This window comes from Mus pahari, chromosome 12 (assembly GCF_900095145.1).
Source record: "Mus pahari chromosome 12, PAHARI_EIJ_v1.1, whole genome shotgun sequence".
Taxonomy (NCBI): Eukaryota; Metazoa; Chordata; class Mammalia; order Rodentia; family Muridae; genus Mus; species Mus pahari.
The window spans coordinates 38346382-38368021 of record NC_034601.1 but is presented as its reverse complement, the minus strand read 5'-3'; the positions used below and the strand labels follow the sequence as shown (position 1 = coordinate 38368021).

The following is a 21640-nucleotide window of genomic DNA, read 5'->3' as shown; positions in this document are numbered from 1 at the left end:
TATATGGTATTCATCACTCACCTGGGGGCTGGGATGGAAGCTTGCTGTTGGTGGAGTCTAGGGTGTGCTAGGCTAGCTAAGTACCACTGTGCCATGGCCTCCCGACTGCATTCACTCCACATTCTCGACTTCTGCTCATTTTATAAAAGTTCTCAAGTCACTGGGCTTTTCCACTCATCAAACCTTACAAAACTTCCTTGAAACTTACTTACAACTCTCCTTTCTCTGGGACACTTCACATGATTACTTTATGAGTTTATGCTGAGTTCTTCCTTTTCCTGCTTTCCACTGGTTGGAAGGTATAAGTAGAATTATTAAATTTTGGTTTGTTGTTATAGAATGAGAAGGCATTTATAAGAGAGTCCAGTTTATCCTCCCCCTGCATGTCAAAAGCACTGAGTGCTTGTATATGGACATGGGCTCTCTCATCCAAGGGAGCTGTGGTTTCAGTTTATTAATCCCTACAAGGAATGGTTTTCATTCTCAATTTGGTCTTCTAAAGGGAACTAATTAGGACTCTTTCTAGGATATGAAGGGGGGAGTCTGGTGCTTTGAAATTAGATTGAGGTAATATTACTGAGAAGAAAAATCATCATCTTCCTTTAAAATATTAAAGGTAACCAAACAATGGTGGCTCATTTCTGTGGTCACACATTCCGGAGGCTGAGGTGGGAGACTTATCAGCTCAAGCTATGTGGTGAGACCTTATCTCAGCCAAGGCTCTCACAGACACAACAAAACGGAAACAAGTCAACTTGCACAGAGCCCTCTGTGGGGAATGCCTTTGCATAGTTTTGGGGACTAGACATAAAGGGGCACTGACTGCTCTGAGAGAAAGAGTGATCTGAGGGGCTCAGGCTCCATGTTGAGGGCATCTATAACCGCAGTGAGTGGAGTAGTTCCTAGAAGCCAAAAGGACCAGAGAGTCAAGCAATGCCAACTACAAAGCTCACTATGGACCAAGGATGTGACCCCTTCCCTAGATTTCCCATGTCTTGAACAAATCCGAGGAGGGGAAGATAGTCTTGAGACTTCATTAGGCTTCTATATAAACTGGTCACCCAGGAGTCTTAGGTTTAATTTTCTTGAGAAAAACAAGGAAATGGTTCACATATTTGAATGTTTAAGAATAAAGCTGTACCTTACACAATACTAGATAGTTTATAATGACAGTAAATTAATGCCTTCTGCATTTTCCCTTGTGCCTGTCTTACTGCCATAAGATAGCTCTATCTTACCTACTGCAAATACAAGTACAACTATAACTGTAACTGAAAGAACACAGGTTGCTAACTGGATCCCTGACACTGTCCCACACATCCCCTCAAAGGGGTAGGTGTGCTCTTTGGTTACTTCTCTGTAACACTGTACAGACACTGCTGAGAGTAAGTGGAGCTCAGGGCTCATTTTCTCTGAGGTGAGCCTACCCGTTGTTCCAGGAGGTCCTTCTAGTCCCTGGTGGCCCACATCTGTTCTTCCTCTTGGGTTTTGTTTTTAATTTCCTTACCCTCTCATTAGTTAATAACCATGGCTCTGTCTTCACCATGAACTTATGGTTTAAAGCAATTGGTTTATGAATTTACCTCACTTCTTTTAAACCACACTCATCTGTTTATTATTTCTGATCTATGCCAAGTTATTCTCAACTTCCTGACTCCATCTGTCCTAAGAAATATTTTACTAGGCCCTTCTGCCACTGACGATTCAGTGCAGCCCAGAGATGACGAGCCTCGTTTATATGAAAGGGAAAGAGACACCCAGTCTGGGAAGTGAGGTAGAAAATTATCAGGCTCCACTCTTGCCTGACCCAGGGAGACCAGTGCTTGGTAGTAGATGCTAGAAGCTATCTATAAATGGGTGCTGACAACCGCTCTTTATATTTATGTTAACAGTGTCAAGGATTGTTTAGAATATTTTCACTTGCTGGCCACTGGGTGTCCTCATTTACAAAGTAAATATGCAACATTTAGTGCAGGTCACCAGGGAGAATAAAAGCCACTAGTCTTCTCTTTGGCTTTTCACATACTGGGTCTAAATTTATTGCTAAACTCACAACCAGGTTGTATATTAGTAATGTTTAAAAGTTTTCAGGTCAAACTGTTAGAAGTTTTTAAACCAAAAACAAGTTATTCAGTGTCCAGACAGGGATTTAAAAGGCTGTTTCTTCACAGAAGGGACTGTGACCCAGCCATTAGAATGATCCCTTATTCCTCTGAAAACTGGCATGAGACTGTGACTATCTGCAGAGAGCATAGAGAAGCAGAGAAGATCTTAATTTATTCTGAGAGAGAGAGAGAGAGAAAATACCAAATATCTCTATGGGATATTTGTTAGATTCTTTTTTTTTTTAATCTTGACTTTTCTGAAAACTAATTAAAAATAATAATGAGAAAGATAAAATATGTCCTTTGTCTGAGAATCCCAAAATAATGTGAAAAATAGCACAATGTGCTGGGTCAGCATCATGACTATTAATCATTTCACATTTAAAGCCAGAGAACAGAGTCGCGCCTTTGTGGACCAGTTATTTCATCTATAAATGAAGATGTGGATGCTCCATGGGGTTGCCTTGGGAGAAGCCAGCAGAGTCCTAAGGCACACTGGGCTCCTGGGTTGAGCGACTGCACACGAGAGGGGCTGAGGACATTAATAACATTCTGTGGTTGCATCACAGCTGTGGATGACTTCTCTCTGATGGCAGATAGGAACCAAGGCCAAAGCTTGTACAGCCAACAAATATTTCCTGGCTTGGTCATTCCAGGGCTCTGAGGTCGACATGCTCTTGCAACCACTTTCTATGCATGCTGATCTGATTTTCTGCTTTTCCACAGCTTTCCCTGTCTCCTCACTTTGCTTATAGTAATGAAGGAATTCTTTCCTTTTCACGCCAGAAAATATTTCTGCCCTGTAATCCTGCTAATTCTTCAAAGTGGAGACAGAACTACTATTAAGGGTAGAAGGGGACTTGCCTTCAAATGCCATACTTGGCTAATTAGCTAATCTTTCTCAAAAGTAAACTTCACTGGGATAATTTTTTCACTAGTGTACATCTCCGCTTAATTATTATTCTTTGGCATGTCATTTTGGTATATAAATTATCAACATGATCCTGTGCCATAACTGGTAATTTATACAGATAATATCAGGGGAAGGGGACGCTCTCTGAGCTATCCAGTGCTTTTCAGAGACGTTCTTGGCTTTGCCTGCTTTGCTTACCAGGCCTTTTTGTTTGTAAAAGACCACCCACTCCTGCTGCCAGGGCAGCAATCTATGGCTCTTAATCAATGGCTAAGTGCACAACAATGCACGATGGCCGGGTCACTCTCATCCTGTGACTGTACCAAAGCTTCACAGTGCCTTTGCAGTAGATGGGGAAGTCTCCCCTTTAGTTTAAAGATCTTTAAGTTCCTAGGATTGAGACTATTTTCCAAGTCTTTAATTAGTAGAGTCATGTTTGAACTGCTGTAACCTCGAAGACACATATCTGCCGAGTCCTTCTGATTATATTTTATCCTAAGCGCTTTCCCATTTTGGCTTCCTTGGTTTGCTCCTCTAATTTCACTTTCAGAACTTCTTGAGGCTCAGTGGCTGAACACTACACAGCACGGGCCTTATCTGATGTGCTGGCGCCTGGTGTGGCCTAAGACACACTGGTGTTTTGTTCCTACAGTACGGGACTGATGTTCTGAAACCTAGACTCCAACGCAAAGCAGATCATTAGCTCATTTAAGTGTCTCTTTCTTTCCTCCAAGCCTCCTCCTCCCCACCCCAATACTTCCTTAGTCTTATGTACTGGCAGCAGATGGCAACCATATTCCAAAGCTGAGTATATACAAGATCATGCCATGGAGAACAGAGTGGCTTCAAAGTTAGCCTTTCTATTCAAGTGGGATGGCAAAGACTTCTGGAGCAGGGGATTCATCTCTCGTTCACTTAATCCTCTATTCATTCAGCCAGGAATTTGTTTTCCTACACATCTTTCTACTGTCTGGCCAGTTGAGGGAGGGTGGGTCTGAAGCAACTCTCTTGAGGGCCCCTCCAGCAGGAGGGCCCTAAGATTCTATGCCAAGCTCTTATTTCCCTGGGCCAGCTCTGCCTGCTGCGGATCCAATCATGCCATTCCCAGGGGAAGAGCTTGGGAGCACTATGTGTGGGGGCTGGATTTCTCAAGAACCATCTCCTTGCTGTACTAACAGTCATATGCTGCATTCGCCAGACAAAGACTGGACCTGAGAAGACGATGAGACAAGAAAGGATGGTTGGGGCTGCACAAAACTTTACACCATTCGGCAGTGATGGAAAGCAGAAGTGGGGAGATCTTTCCTTTTAGTTATTGCAAGGTTTTCTAGATCTTTCACCCAATCATCTGTTTGAGCATCTTGTGAAGAACATCTATTTCCATGATATCTATGAAAAAACAGGCACCAGATTATATTACGAAGTTGACCTTAACCCTGCCATATTGCTATTAAAATCAAAACATGTAGCAGTCTATGCTCAAGAGAAAGCACTTTGTTTTCCCAGCATACAAACCTGAGGGTACCTGGGATGTACTTTGTTATGTAGGTCTGCTGAGTGGAAAAATTCTATTTAATTTTATAGCCTTGCAATATGCTCAGTAGTACAGTTCCCTGAGCTGCCCTATCTTCTTCAGTCATCCATTCTGCAAACACTGGCTGAGCACCTACTAGGGCTAAGCACTTTACTGGATCCAAGAGATGCGGAAGTGGACAACAGCACATTCTGTACTCGGGACTTCTGCCTGGATAAAACAGGCATTCAACATTTTAGCTGGGGCTGGAGATTCAGCAGCACAGCAACTGCCTAGCGAGTGTGAGGCAACAGGTCCATTTCCCAGTATGACAAAGATGAATGTATGAATAAATAAATAATAAATTATTAAGATAAGGAGTTATAAGAACTGGCAAGGAGCCTTTGAGATGGATCAGTGGACAGAGATGCTTGCTGCTCCAGCTGATGACCTGAGTCCCACCCGTGCCTCCATACGGTGGAAGAAAAGAACACATAAGTTATCCCTGGCCTCTACACACATGCTGTGGCATATGTGTGTGCCCCCTCCTCACATGTAATGCTTTTTTTTTTAAGCTGCCAGAGCATGGATGTTATGGCTAACCTCTTTCTGACTGGAGTTTAGGCCTGCTCCAAGGAGGGAACTCATGCCTGATACAGTAAACCTTGTCAAGAGCCTGTGGCTGGGAGACCATGGGTCCTACAGAAACACACTCCCATCACTCGCATAAATGGCCATGTGGTCAAACTGCCTTTGGAACCGTCATGTTTATGCACACGGGTCAGGCTGCCTTCATCAGGAGGTTTGTTTTGCTGTAGGCAGTGGTTAAGCAGTCACAAGAGAGCTGGGACTTCCATGGGACAGCTGCTGCCCTCTCCAAGACTCAGAGAACATCATCAAAGGGAAGAGCCAGAGGACTGGAAGGTGTGTTGCAAATGCAGTATTCCAGAGATGACATATCGCTGCTGCAACAGATATCCACATCAGTCCTGTACAAGAGTGTGTCCCTCAACATCTCTTCATGGTAGGAGGAGGTGTTCATGAGACCCCATGATTCCCTAAGGAACTACTGATAACTAATGCTGACCAGGGGTTCCATGACATAACCTGTCACCAATGCCCATAGAAGAAACTGTAACTAAACTTACAGAGTTTAACTACACACAAAAGACATTAAGTAGGGAGGGGGCATTGCTGGGATTGAACAGTTTCAGAGGGAGAAGGAAAAGGATGAGAAGGTAATGGGTGCGTGCATGTGTAAAATGACTAAAATTCATTATATACATGTATGAAGCTCTCAAATATCTTTAAAAGTACATATATATCCATATGTACTTCTAAAATTATTTGAGAGCTATATATATTATATATGAATATATTAAAAATTATATGACACACATATGCTGGCTATGTTATTTGAATAACAGGAATAGTTCACCTTGCAGAGCACTGCTTCTGAGTCTTCAGATGCTCTTAGAGAGGGTTTGGACCCCTGCTACCAAAAATATTCTGTCTTCAGCTTCCTTCCACTGTTGGACGGGCTCCCTTCTTGGCTATAACACTGAGAGTTCAGACTGCAATGCTGCTGCCTCTTCTTCTTTTTTTTTTTTTTTCCTTTTGGGTGGGATGGTAACTGTGAGGATCGTTACTCTGTGAGCTACACATATATTTTCTCTGTAAATATTGTACCATCTAATTTGCGTCTTTGGATTCTGCTGATTAGCCATCAACATGTGATTTAAGAAATTCTGCATGCAAGATGCAGAACTCATGACTCAGTAAGTTATCATTTTAAAGCTCTGACTTGGGATGTATACAGACTTGCACATAAGCTGCTTTGGCTTTCAATCTGCAGCTATTACTGGAAGACTTGGAGATCAAGTTCCTCCATGTGTATCCTTGCAATTCTACACCCACCAGCAGAAACACTCAGGAAGAAAGAGAGGCAAATGTCTAAAACCTCTCCACATACTGCCCCACACTATGTGGGTACCACAGGATAGGAAGTAGGGACAAAGTCAGCAAGCCTCACTGAATTTATTCTTCAGGCTGTATTTTCCTCCTAACTATTGCAAACTGTTTCAGAAATGGAAAAGGTACCCAAGCCAGGTAGCTGAGAGTAATTCTCCTCTTTGTCAAACACATTTACTTTTTCTAACTGCACCTGATTTTGAATTATCTCAAAATACTCTAAAGTCATCATGAAGACTGTCTTTTAAAGATGTATAAGTATGTGTGTGTACATGTATACATATACATACATACATGTATACACACATTTTTGCTTGGATTTCTCTCTGCAGGAGGCTCTGTGATATGTCAGAACAATGGCTTGCCTGCTTTAAGGTTTGATCTATGATCTCTTCATGACTCTGGACATGGAAAGCTTACACAGGGTGTGTGCAGGCTGACATCTGAGGGGAAACCTCTCCATTTCCTTTCTCATTATTTGAAACTCTCTCACTGATCTGAATGCAGGTGAGCACCAGGAACTCAGTTGGATAATGTTATCATTCAACACTATTATATTATTTTTCTAAAGCTTTCTCACACCAAGAAACAAAAAATATTTGGAAGGCTTTTTTGTTTTAAACTTTTCTGCGTACCAGATAATTTCCTTATCTATGACATGTGGTGTTTTATAAGAATGATGACAGTGTATTTGATATAGACTGGGTGCTTACTAAATATTAGTCCTCTTTCATTTTAAGTAAAGTAAATCAACAAATGCAGAGGTGTTTTGTTTGTTTGGTTGGTTTTTTTTAGAGGTCAAAACAACCACCACAAGATTAGTGGAGAGGATTCCTGATCCACAGAGACCTGAATCCAGAAGGGGCACTTGAAGGTATTTCTTCTACAGACTGAGGTTTTTGAGTTTCAGTGGCTCTCAGGAAGTTTGGGCCCTGATACAACTGTCATTTAGGTTTCTTTATTTCAAGTCCACATTTTCTTCATCATCTAAAACACCTAAACAAACACTAAGCATAGCAGTGCCACCTGCCTGTAATCCTCACACTCCAGAGGAGGAGGCAGAAAGACCCAAGGTTCAAGTCTAGCCTGGACCATGAGAATTTACACAATGGAGTACTACTCAGCTATTAAAAACAACGAATTTATGAAATTCTTGGCCAAATGGATATATCTGGAGGATATCATTCTTAGTGAGGTGACCCAATCACAAAAGAAGTCACTAGATATGCACTCACTGATAAGTGGATATTAGCCCAGAAACTTAGAATACCCAAGATACAATTTACAAAACACAAGAAAACTAAAAAGCAGGAAGACCAATGGGTGGATACTTCATTCCTCCTTAGAATAGGGAACAAAATACCCATAAAAGGAGTTACAGAGACAAAGTTTGGAGCTAAGATGAAAGGATGGACTATCCAGAGACTACCCCACCCAGGAATCCATCTTATCATCAGCCACCAAACCCAGATACTATTGCACATGCCAGCAAGACCCTGATATAGTGCCTCTTGCACTATTGCACATGCTTACAGGACCCTGATATAGTGGCCTCTTGTGAGGCTATGCCAGTGCCTGACAAACACAGAAGTGGATGCCCACAGTCAGCTATTGGATGGAACACAGGGCCCCCAATGGAGGAGCTAGAGAAAGTACCCAAGGAGCTGAAGGGGTCTGCAACCGTATAGGTGGAACAACAATATGAACTAACCAGTACCCCCCAGAGCTTGTGTCTCTAGCTGCATATGTAGCAGAAGATGGCATAGTCAGCCATCAATGGGAAGAGAGGCCCCTTGGTCTTGCAAACTTTATATGCCCCATAGAGGGGAATGCCAGGGCCAAGAAGTAGGAGTGGGTGGGTAGGGGANCAGGGTCGGGGGAGGGTATAGGGGACATTCAGGATAGCATTTGAAATGTAAATGAAGAAAATATGTAATAAAATAATTAAAGGAAAATAATAATAATAATAATAATAATAATAATAATAATTTAAAAAGTGGAAGCAATTGAAGATAATGAGGAGGAAGAGGTACTAGTTGATGGTCAAAGCCACTGGTGCTGGTGCTGTTTTGGAGCTTTCCATGCAACACTGTATCTAATCTTTCTTTATAATAACCCATGGGACATATATATTATGAATGCATAGATACCATACGTACAAGGAAATCACAATAGAGGATGGTGATTAAAAGTATGTAAACTGCATTCATAGAATAAAGTTCATGTATGACTAGACCATAGTATTGAGAAAACACTTCCTGGACAACACATGATCTCAATCTTAGCCCATGAATAACACATCCAAGAAATAGCTGTAGATCAGCAGTTCTCAACCTGGGGGTCTCAATCCGTTTGGGGATCACACATCAGATAGCCTGAATATCAAAGATTTATATTGTGATTCCTAACAGAGGCAAAAAATAAAGCAGCAGCAACAACAATTTTATGGTTGGGGGGTCACCACAACATGAGGAACTGTATTAAAGGGTGGCAGTGTTTTAGGCAGGTAGGAACCACTGCTGTAGTGTGTTACCAGACCTTCCCCACCCTTTATCAGAAGTCATGCTGGATTTGGATGTCCGCATGGGACTTCTTGCATTTGACTTACTCTTGGAGCAAAGGTTCAAGGGGACAGATACTGACTGGGATATGCTATGGGCACACTGCCCTTTCCTTCTCTGAGTTCTCTGACTCCATGTGCATGCATTCTCTTCTCAGGGAGCTCAGACCTGAGAGAGCATCACTTTCTGGAACAGTGGAGTCTAAGGCCTTTGCATCTAATGTTTTCTTTCCAGTGGTACGGGGCCAGAAATATCCTTGCCGGAAGTGCTTATAGGAGGCAGGTGTGCTTGAGAACATTTATGAATATCGTGTGTGTGTGTGTGTGTGTGTGTGTGTGTGTGTATTTGGGAGCCTGTTGGAGCCGAATGGGGTGACAGATCCACTGGACTTGAAGTTACAGAAGTTTGTGAGCTGCCCAGTGTGTGTGCTGGGAACGAAAACATGGGGAGGTTAATCTGGTAATTACATCTTTAAATTCCTAATGTGGTGTCCTACCACACAAGGTTTAAACTCCTTGCCCCAAATGATGAAGCTGGGGATGCCTCACGATGATTGATCCGGAAGAGTGTGTGCTACTACTGGTTAACTATTTGGCCCTTTGTATGGGCTCCTCAGGAGAGGAATTCACTTTAAAAGGAATATGTTTCAAATAACTGGTTTGAAAACTGTTAGAAGATTTGAATACTTCAGGTACCTGATACTTGCCCTCAGCTAAATGTTCAGATGAAGTGGGTATAGGTGTAGTCTTTCACAGAAGACATCCTACAACTCTTAGAGAACATTAGTTTTCATTCAGCAGAAAGGAAAGAAAGCGGTGGGGAAAGGGCAGGTGCTTCACTGGGCTGGGCACTCACGTCTGCACTATGGCTGGATCTAGTTCCGTCTCATTGGACCTTCCATGGAGGAGTCCTCCTTCCTATGTGCTTCTTGTTTTTTTGTTTTTTGAAACTCTGGCCTCATAAGGATACTCATGATCCCACCTTTCCAGTCCTTTAGCATTCTTTCATTTACCATTTAGCTTGTTTGTCCCCGAACTCCTCTGCATGGAAGGGTGTGTGAGAGAGAGGAGGAGTGTGTGTGAGGAGGCTGATTCTAGGCTCTCATGACAGGCACTTCCCAAAGCCTGAGGTGACCTTTGCCCTGTCTGCTCTCTGCTGTTTGTAGCACACTCATTCCCTCCCTGATGCCCCTCACTCTCCCAGCTTTCTCCTCTCAGATCTTTTTTTGTTTGTCTCCTTTGAAGATTCTTTGTTCTCTTCTTATCACTCAATGTAAACATTCCTCAGGTTCTATTTCCCCCTTTTTCTTTCAACAAAGTCTTTGAAGTTTCCTCCTGTATTTATGGCATAAATCATGGCCTCTTGTCCAAAGGGCTTCCTACCCCTAATTTTCAATATTTCTACTGTAATCTAGGACTCTGTTTCTAACTCACTGTTCTGCTTCTACTGGGAATGTCCCCGTGTTTTATGTTTTGTGCTGTATGAAACAATCTCTATTCTAATCTCTGAAATCTGCCCTCCCTTGCTGGGGATTGAACCTACCTAGTACGTGTGCAGGAGGCGCACACCCTCATCTCCCAGCTCTGTCTCTGGGGGTGGGGAAGGTCACTTTCCTTCTGTTGCTTGCTTGCTTGCTTGTGTTCCTGTTTCTGTTTTTGGACCTTGACTGTAGGAGGTCTTGAACTTGTGATCTTCCTGCAGTAGCTTTCTGAGTGGCCACTAGGCCCAAATCCCTAAATCTTCTGGTTTTGCTACCTTGTTGGAGTCATCTCTGAGAAGTTTCCTTCTCAGCCTCATCTCAGTCTGTGAATCTAGCTCCCCTGGTGTCTACTCCTATCTCTTCTCCCTTCAGGTCACTAAAGTGAGAGCTACTGACAATGTTTCTTGGGTGCTCTCCTCTTCCAGTTGGCTCCTCCCATCCCTGCAAGCTCCATATACTGGCTGCTAAATTAGATCTTATCTATACAGAGCTTTGATGGTGAAAAGTCCCTTAAAAACCCTTCCTGAGGGTTTTGTAGTATTGAACTTGGGAGCAAGCCTATCATTCTTTACACTAATGCCTCATATTCAATGAAAGTATATTCACTTTTCAAAAGAGGTCAATTGGAATTTCTTTAATAAACTTAATGAGATGTTAATGAATTATAGTGTATTTTATAACCATTCTTAGTTCTAAGATAATGGTGGCTTGAAGACATAGACTAAATATTAAGGTACCTGGCTCTGCTAGTTTTCAGTTTTTGGTACTCACGGAACTCAGTAAAATTCTACATGGACACATACATGTATTCTACATGTAAGGCCTGAACAAGTGCATGGATGCTGAGGTCATGGTGCAAGGATGAATTTTGAACCACCATGTCGGGTAGCAGTCCTTTCTCATGGAAATTCCTCTCCTTTACAAGAATCCAAGTCACCAAGCCCTGGAGAAGCTTCTAAGATACCGTCCTGCAGAACACCCGGCCTGAGGCCCTCTGTCTTCAGAACACTGGGTCACCTGACTGGTGGGCAGCCCAGAGTCTGCCCTTCACAGTAAGCTCTCTCGGAAGCTGACTTGGACCAGGTGCCCACATTCAGTGAATGGAAGAGAAGAGGCTACAAAGATGTAATTAAAAAGAAAAAGTATGACCTTAAACACAATAAATACAAACTCTAGAAAATCAGAGCAAGAAAAAAAAAGACAGCAGCAGCTGCTGCAGCAGCAAACAAAACCAACTGGCTTTCTAACATGTAAGCTGCACTCTGCACCACTCAGACCCCTGAATAAGAGGTGTGTAACAGGCAATAACAACAACTCTAAAGATAGCACTTGTTAACCAGCTGACAGGTTACTTCTTAAAAAGGGGAAAGCCTCTTTTAAAGAAACGAAACCCACATACACTCAGTTGGTGGAATGGCAGAAACTCAGTTTACAAAGTTAGGAGTGAAACGAAGGTAAATGCTTAGCTCCTCCTAGCACTCGGAAGAGAAAGAACTCGGGTGTTCTGGAGGCAGCCACAGTTCCTGGTTACAGTACAGATGCCCTATTTACTACTTAATTGATATTTAATTTATTAGAAAATAAATTATCCAGGCCATAGGATAGTAACTATCTGTGCTTGTTACCCCTCTTTCCATTTTGGCCGCATTTCTCTTGCAAATTAGTGTGACCCCAAAATGTTTTCAGGATTGTCCAACTTGTCCTAAATTCCATAAATAACTCTTTCAGAGGATGCTGTTTTTTGCCATGTCTCTATTACGGTTCTTCACAGATGGACCATTTTTGTCCTTGCAAGGTCTAAGAATAACTCTTTCAGTTATCAAGACATACCAAAATCCAGTTCAGCTGCCCCTGTGGGATTCCAGTTAGTTTAGACACATCTGCTGAGATACACGCATTGGAATCCAAATGAAGTCTTTGTTTGATTATACATTTTGAACATTTATAGAGGTTTTTCTGGGGCCAAAATGTTTTTCATTTTTCTGGCACACCAAACAGAGATCTTCAGTTACAAACATTGCCTTCTGAGCACCTCCAACAGAAACCCAATCTTTCCATGTGAACAGGTGCCTCAGGAAGTTTTTGGAAGGTTTTATACTGAATCAGCTTTCCGACTGGAAACTTTCTGAACACGCAGTCAAATTTGCCAGAGAGGCCTTCAAACTCCTTGAGCAGTTCTCACTCACACAGACAGACATTCACACTTAGAGACAGCCCAAGTAGAGCAAGTCAGAGCTCGGGAAGACTCAAGTTTCTTTCTTAAAGGTTAAATACCATATGCAACCTAACTGAGCAAAAGGGAGTGCATGATGGGAACAATGAGCAAATAGCAGGAGGGGCCTCACTGAGCATGCCCCACTGGAGGCTGTGCTGGGGCTTAAGCCACCACACACCTTCCCAGGGCAGTTTTTATGTCTCCTGATTTCCACTGCACACCCAAGCCCTTGCATTTCCAAACATTTTGCCATAACGTATTGCAAATAATTCCGTTAACTCAGAAACCTGTTCAGTTATTTTGAGACATGCCCTTCCTAACACAAATGGGTCAACCAGAGCAATGTGTGGCGGGAGGAAACACTATTGTCTGCTGTGTGAGGGGTTCTTTTGCAAAGCCCACCTTTTACCTGAACTCACTACAACTGCCTGCATCCCCACCCCAGTTTGAAAACAGATGACAGTCATTAGAGAATAAACTAACCTTTAATTTCTGAAGCCTAAAGAGTTAGGAAATCACTCCTCCACTGGCCAAGCCTGGAATTCATGGGGGGAAAAATCTGCTTTCAAGTTGTTCTTATGGCCCAGGACCAGATGCTCCAAGGTGGCCAGAAACCTTTGTCTCCACCCACTTAGCAGATTTCTGGCTCTTTATCAGGGACTCAGAGGTTTATTTGCAGGAATGAATCATTTCCTTCAAAGTCTCCCTTACCCTATTTACATGCGTGCATATTCCTTCCATTTTGTTTTCCCCCTACAGCGTTACTAAGGAATTAATTATCTAGAGGAACAGGAACATACAGTAAGTACATCTGAGATTCAGGATGGGACACAGTATGTCATCTATTAGGCCTGGCTAAGACCAGCAGCTGATGCTAAATGGGAAGGAACATGCACCAAATGTTTTTTAATCACAAAGTTAGTAATTAATTGCTCTTTAAAATACATTTTATGCTTCTTTCTGTCTGTGTACATGAAATGCACATTTATTACATGCCAAAAATTACAACATTATGGTCTAAATGTGACTGGCACGGAAGTCCGGAAACCAGAGTTAATGTCCCCACAGCAACTTTAATCCTGTCTGTGTGCACATGTAGAGCATGTAGGATAATACATAGAGATGGTTTGGGGAGGGGTGCTAAAGGCTCATGTCCTCAACTGTGGTTACTGAAGAGACACAAAGGATAAAGGCTGCTCCTTTCCACATACATCCTCATGCTGGTGTTGTGTAAGCACGGGCTAGGATGCTGCACTCGGCACTCAAGGGGACAGTTTCTGTTGCTGTGGGAACCTGAACTTTGCATTTCCTGACTTGGGGGTAATTAAAATGTCAGCCTTAATGTGGCATTAATGGAGTTTGCCATAAAAATCTTCTTTGTTTTGTTCTCTCAGAAATTGCTTAAAAGTTCAAAATGATCCAAGTGTACTAAAAATTTAATCACAGGGCCTTGGATGAGTGAAGGGAAAGGGGGGGAGGGAGGGAAGGGGAGGGGGAGAGAGAGAGAGAGAGAGAGAGAGAGAGAGAGAGAGAGAGAGCAAGCAGGCAGGAGATAGGAGATAGGAAAGGAAGAGCCCACGGTCTCCTCGACAGCGGGCAGCCCCATCAGCACCATGCTACCTACACAGCTAAACTTAAACCCACCCACACAACAGTTTGCTACTGTGTAAAGGTTAAATTAAAAATAAATAAAAACTGTGGATGTGTAAATGCATCTTGGCAAGGACAGAAAAACCAGACAGTCTGACGAGTCCAGCACAAAAACACTGGAAGGTAAGTGACCACGGATGTCAGCCTCCAGCTTCCAATGACAGAAACTAATGCAGATCCATAGCAGAAGCATCGAGGGCTGCTAAAGGGAGAAGCCCTTCCTCCTTCCATGGGAGCCTCATGGGGGGCGGGGGACAAAAATGGAAGGAATATGCAAGTAAAAGTTGTGGTTGTGTCTATCACATGAGCAGGACTGTGATGTGCTCCGCTTGAGTTGTCAGGACGGGCTTCTCATAGGAGGGCTTCATCTGCTCTCCTGACTGCTGAGTCCTGTTTAAGTCCTTGAAGGGAGAGCTTGGCGCCGTGCATACTCAGCCCATTAGGTGGGTTAAGTGCTCTGTCAAACACCTATGGTTTTTGCACTCTTTCCATCCCCAAATTCACCATAATGCCTTCTATTATCGTCATCTGAATTTACTTGCCATTACGCTCTCAGAAATGGTGGAGAGGTGACAAGCCTCATGGAGATAGCAGAATATTGCTGAGAGGAAATTGTGTTGGGAAGTGCACCGACAAACAGCATGCATTTCTATGGTAAGATAATAGCAGCATCTCAATAAAGCTACTTCTGGTTTTGAACATCACTAGATCTTTGGGCAAAGAGGAAGTGCCATAGCACACTGCCAACTGATCATTAAGACCATTTAAGCTGTTGGACCGGCCATCTTTACTTCAGTGCCTGCAGAAGCCCCATGGCTTGCCACCTTTCCTAGTTACAGCAGAGGTCAATTCTCGTCTGTGGGCAGGGTTTATCAGGTGACCACATCACCATGACCAGTAGATGCACATGTCCAAGGTGCCTGTGGATAGCCAGGAATGCCATCTTTGTGCGCTGAGCTATGAGTTCTGCATGCTCAGAAGAAGAGCAAATTTATAAACACTCGTTGGCACCCACATGAGTGCACCGCAGGCAAGGCCTTCCTAGTTAGGTGTCAGATTTCTCAGTTGTCTCATCTGTAAATTGGGAAGAACCATGCTGGTGGACTGGAAGTGGGCATTAAGTCATGACTAAGAATAATTTTGCTAAGCACACAACAAGATAAAAAGGTGCTATGGAAATTCAAGCGTTTGTGAAAGCTTAGAACACCACATACTGGAAGAATGTTCCTCAAGTTAAAGGGACTAACAAGTCAAGGGCACTATTTTTAAATGCCCCAAATCTGTTCATTCTAAATAGGAACGGAATATTTTACCTTAAAGAAATTAGGCTTTTAAATTAATCTATGGTAAGAATGACATTTGAAAGTAAAAAAAAAAAAAAATCTTCTTGAATGCAAGAAGAGCATCCAAAAAATTTAACAGCTTAAAATAAACTCCTTTCCTGTCTTCTCTCAGGCAACCTCCAAATGGACAGATTTCTGTGAATCTTTCCTAAAAACAATTTTCCCCTCAGTGTAGGCTCAAATCAGGACAAACTACAATCCAAATGTGCTTGGAGAGAAGCATAACCAATTTCAACGACAGGTTGGTGCAGAGACTTACACATCTTAATGGCAAAATCAAAGTGACTTTCTAGACAGCTGGAGATTAGGTTTCTCCTCCTGGTTGGGTCTCCTTCCAACTGCATTCAGATACCCCATTGAGCTCTGCTCTTCTGGCTTCCAAAGGGTCTGCAGTGACAGCACTGTCCTGCTGTTCCTTCTACATATGCTAGGCTAGTAGGGCATGTAAGGCCTAGCCGGAGGATGCTTGCTGTACAGTACACGAAGCATAGTGCTTTTTCCACTCAGAAAAACATTCATTCGCTTTGTACCAGCTTTCTGGGCTAGGGCCATCCTAGGCAACCTTCCCCATAGGTATGGCAGAGAGCCAGGCGAGGAAGCTGTGCACGCCGAGGCTCCCGGCCTCTCACCAGCTCCAAAGGCCACTTTTCTGGAAGGCAGGGGCAGTGCAGTGTGCACGTCTGTGGGCATCATGCCAGGCTATTTTCAACTTCTTCCTGTAATTACTGTTGGGCTGGGGACAGACTTCCAGGCAAGACAGATGACTAGGTGACTACTCAGATGCTCCAGGGAACCAAGTCCCTGCTTCTGTCCCCTGTATCTAAACAGAAGCCGGAAGTTTGATGGTACAGATCATGTGGCCTTAGTAACTTGGATCTCACTTTGTTCCTATTCTCTAGTGACAGTTGAGTGTGGCTATAGCCCAGCCCCTGCCCCAGCTTACACCCCGTCTACAGGCTAATATGGCAAGGTGAGTGGGGGAGGGGTCTCCTAGACTCACTTACTTTTGTCCTCCTTGCAGAATTTTATATTTCTTTTGCCAGAAAATAACAGCAAGAGATTTGGAATCTCATTTCCTAATCGAGATTTCTTTTTCTTTTCTTCTTTTTTTTTTTTTTTTTTTAATTTTGTCTTTGAGGAGCAGGATAAATGGAGTCCTTTTTGGTAATAAAGCTTTCCTGGTCTATTTAGCTCACTCCCCTGTGCCGGTTCTCTGCCCGTCACCAGCCTTGCTGTGGAGAGTTCAGTTCCCAGAGCTGCTGGGCATCTTAGCTAATAGGAATGCTCTGTCCTTTGGTATTGTCAACATGTGCTCCTCTCTCGAGTGCTGGGTTACACTTCAGACAGAGAAACAGCCTCCTCACGTGATCTATCAACTTCCTTAAAATAGAATTTAAGAAGTGACTTCTAGATTAGTGAGAAGATGGCAAAAATAAACAGCAAAGAAGTGATTTCAATAGTGACGACTCGCATTAAGTGCCCATTTCCAAATTTAGCCCGTAGGCAGTTTTTTTTAATTAAAAAATATTTTTAACCTGCATTCTTATTGGCTATGCAAAGTCTGGGTGGCTTTTGAATTCTTGGAAGCCATTCTTTTTTCTTCTGTAAATGTATGCCATCCTTTAACCACTTCAAAATAAATTAAAAACTGGAAAGACCGAAATTCAGCCAAGCTACATGAGACTCCAATAACTAATGCAAATCTGACTTGGGTTATGTAATTTGGAAATGGCTGTTTCCTTGTGTCTCACTGGCCTTCTGAGGTCCATATTTGGTTATTCCACTTAGTAACGGTTGGTCGAAGTGCTGTTACTGAGAGCAAGAACACCAGGAAGTGGCATATCACTTCTTTTCTTGAGTTAATGTCTTGAAAGAGAACGGGGTCACGTGCAATTAATCAACAATCTGAGGCCAAGTGGCTGGTTACCTGGCTTTAAAATATCAGCTGGCTTTGGAAATATATAGATGCTGGCTGGATCAAAATGGTGGCATGCTACTTCTGGCTACTTTGGAAGACCAAATGGAAACAGCTTGCTCTGAATGCAAAACAGCCAGAACCCTGGGGTGGGGGGGGAAGAAGCACAGGTGCCAAGCTTTGGGAAGACACCATCACCTCACCGAGGTACTCACAATCAGATGACCCGGTGTGAGCGGTGTGAGCGTGAGAGTTTGTCAGTGACTGTGTCGAGTGGATGAGGGCTGCGGCTGGAGACAAAACAGCTTCAAGGTTCAGGCGGGGAAGGCCCGGCTTGGCGCTGGATCCGCCCGGCTGAGTAATCTCATTCTCCTCAGATGCCTTCTGGTTTTCAGCTGTCTTGGGTTTCTTCCTGAGAATAAACAAAGGGCCCTTTGAAGGAACTGACTGCATATTTGGGAAAAGGCATTTTTAGAATCTGTTAAAGATAACTTGATTTTTTTTTTTTTTTCTGAAGGGGGATGGGAGGGAGTCCAGTATGTCCCTTGTTTTAAAACAAGCCGATTCTTGTTTTTTTCCCTCCAGTAATGGCCTAACTGGGAACACACGAAAGCATATGGGCCAAGCAAACAGCACCACATTTGGACTCTGTTGGCTGTATAAAAAGACCCTGTCCCAGAACTTTAGACAGCTTGAGCTACGTATGGCTGACATTATCCAAGAAAGCATCCTTTCCCCCCTTAAAGAGTTTTAACATGGTCTGGAAAAACACTAGTGGAGGTTTACCGTTCTAGCATTTGTCAGGAAGCTTAGAGACAGGACCCGTGGAGTAATGGGAAGAGCACTGGACTGGGAGTCAGTAGACTTGAGCTACGGAACTAGCTGTGCCTGCAACTTGCTGTGTGGCTTTGGGCACCTCACTTCACCTCTCTGGGCTTCAGTTTCCTCATCTGCAAAATAAAGGGCTTGGATTAGAAGGCCCTACATGTTCCTTCTAGCTTGAAATCTGCTACTATTGGCTTTATGTGAAATCAACACAGAATTTCAAATCCCAACCTCCATCTGTAGGCTGTCCAGAGGGAGGGGTAGTGGCAGAGGTGACTGTAAAATAGGAAGTGAAAAGCAATTAAGACAGCGTATGCTCTAGGAGGCAAAGATGAATGGTGTCCCACACATACACATGCCTCTCTCTCTCCATCCCAGCCTTGAGATTCTCTCTTTGAGATTGCTCTTTGGTTCAGTAGAGGCTCCCGGAGTTTAGGAGCATGACTGGTATTTATTTGCCTTCTGAGAAAGAGATTGCTGATAGGGAGTAGAAAAGTGGTGGTGTGATTTAGTCAGGAACAGAATGTGAAATAGTTCAGCTATCAGTCAGCCCAGGATCCTTTTCCCCATGACAATCAATGGTAACTAACAAAACGGCATTTATATAGCACATGGACACCAGACACCCCCAAAGAGATGGGATCCTCCTTGAACACGTCCCTAGTTTCTGTGGCTTTGTGTCTTTTTCTATCACTATGTTACCATAGAGTATGGGTTTTTTTTTTGTTTTTTTTTTGTTTTTTTTTCCTTTTTGGATAGATTATGTGTGGTACATAATCTGTTGTAAATCACTGTGTTTCCATGTTCTCCTTGTTTCTATGAGCATGACTTTGGACTTGTATACAGAATATTTCGTATTGAAATGTGTTGTACTGGGTAGTCAAATCTGCCCTCGCAGAATATGGTGTTATGATTAGTATGCTGTGTTTTTAGTCCAACAGGTTGTGAAATCAAATCTGTTTCTTCAGAGGGCATGAGGCAGAGACAGCGTGGTAAAGATTAGGATGGAGTGGGGGGCTTTCAGCTATATTTCTCAGTGTGGAGAAAGCCAATATAACAGAAACAAGCTGCAATGCCTTATCCACTGCTGAATGGGGGGCTGGGGCTAACCCTCAAATCCTGTGCCTATCGGGACCCCCAAGGATTCGCTCTTCTGGTCTTTTAGATTCAGAAAGAATTCAAAATCAGAGTCTCCACTGTCAAACTGCCCCCTCCCACTGTCTGTTTCCCCTGGAGAAGCAGTGCTTCCTCTGAGGTGTCCGTTTCTGGCACTGGGGCCTGCCGTCGGCTGGAAGCCCCTTGCTCACTTTTCTCTTGCCCCATGCCCAGTTTGCCCTGCGGTCCTCACCAGTCTGCTCCCTCTCCAGACCCAGAAGGTGGCCTCAACGCTTTCTCCTACTGTGTTACTGCCCCTGACTTGCTCTCCATCCTCCAAGATCCTACCTCTGCTGCACTAGATCCCACAGCACTGTGTTAGCCTGGCATCTGAGGACAGTTCCTTATCTGCCCTACCTTATCTCCTGGGCCCCGAGTATTGGCCGCCTTGGCGTGTGTTATCATCCACAGGGCTCTGGAATGCACACTCTTGGCTTTTTACCTTTACTCATTACTGCCCCTGCTTTGAACTGCCCTTCTCATCTCTGCTGATGAAATGAGACGAACCTTCCTTCACACTTATTAAATGCCGTCTCCATGCTAGACTGCTGTGATTCTCCTCTTTCAGACAGGATGGCTCCTCTCTGTAGCACTCTGAGATCCTTCAGTGGTTGCAGGATTCTTGCCTTATTCACTAACTCTTTATTTCACTAACAGTTACGTGCTATTGGCTCTCAGAGAGAATGGACTTTCTGTGGAAGGGGTGTGTCTTAGTAGTCGTTCCATTTCTGGTGTTCATCCCTTTCTTTACTCTGCCTCTCTGCTCCCCTCCCCCACTCCCCCATCCACACACTCATCGTACAGAGACTAAGTGGCTGTGATGTGCCACAGAGGCTGAGCAATCTGGGCCCTGTCCTCCTGGAGTTACTGCCTATTCCATACTGTGAACCATATACATAGCATCCACTTACGAACTGTTTGCTGACAGAATTAAATAGAGCTGAAATTTAAATATACTTGGAGACCAGTCCCAGTCTGAATCTCAATTAAGCTTCCTCTTTTTATGCAGCAGGGGAATCAACCGGGATCCATTACTTTTTCATTGATTACAAGAAGAGTCTTTAGTAAGAGTGGCTGGTCCTTGTAATTCACGGGACAAAACACCAATGGCCATTATCATGTAGCAGAAAAGAAAATGGTCTCTATGCTTATGCTCAGCTAGCTTTCGACATGTGGTTCATGGAATTAAGAGCACATTCTTGCACCAGTGCACTGCCAAGCCACCCATGGGGTCAACCCTGGAGAAAGTGCACTGCTTATGCCCTTACTTCTTGTCCTGAATTAGATTTTGGTACCTGCCTGATATTCTGTGCCCCACCTTATGTCCAGGACCACCTTCAGTGGCTGTCCATGGCCCAGGAACATCGTAGCCACCTCAGTGAGAAGAACACATTCGGACCAACCTGCTTGGCCCCTTCCCTTCCTTGCTTCCTGCCAGTTCACTTCTCCTCTTACTACGGCAGTGCTCCAACATCACAGACCAGAGCACTGCATACTGTCCGTTGGAGCACTTCCTCTCCCATCCCAGCCTCTTTTATAATTCTTTGGGATTCCTTTTTCTGAAGCCAAGAAGCGTTAACACAAAACAACAGTCTGTCTGACATGCACAGGTGCTGTTCTATGACCCATTTTTTTCAGTTTGTGGTTTATTAAGGAGGAAAGAGCAAACTCTCTTGTAATTAACTGAAAATGCCTTCTTTGGTTGCATAAAAGGGATTGTATAAACATGGCACATCTGAGGACATGTCTGTACAAGCCTAAGTAGCCTGTACTATCCCCTGGCACCTGTAGAGGGCAGCAGCACACTGGCTGACTCCAGGCAGCATTTCAGAGCCTAAACTCCTACCAGAACCTTCCTCCTGGTCGCCATGCCAAAGGCTGGTGTGCCAAGCTCTCTCTGGCCTGGCCTCTCAGTCTCTTTCAAGTTTGTTCTCTCACCTCCTGCTGTGCATTCTCTCTCTCTCTCTCTCTCTCTCTCTCTCTCTCTCTCTCTC

General features: G+C 43.6%; 1 protein-coding gene across 34 annotated transcripts in view; it reads right to left on the bottom strand.

Moving 5' to 3' along the window:
• Zbtb20 (zinc finger and BTB domain containing 20) overlaps positions 1–21640 on the bottom strand; it is a 726359-nt gene that overhangs the window by 28781 nt on the left and 675938 nt on the right. For 23 of the 34 annotated variants that reach the window (XM_029544669.1, XM_029544668.1, XM_029544665.1 and 20 more), the window contains one exon: positions 17870–18078. In XM_029544669.1, coding sequence (XP_029400529.1) covers positions 17870–18078 — 209 coding nt within the window. Of the gene's footprint in view, positions 1–17869; positions 18079–18452; positions 18617–21640 lie in introns of those variants that run through there. The other 11 variants (XM_029544691.1, XM_029544690.1, XM_021208986.2 and 8 more) reach the window with 5 other exon arrangements.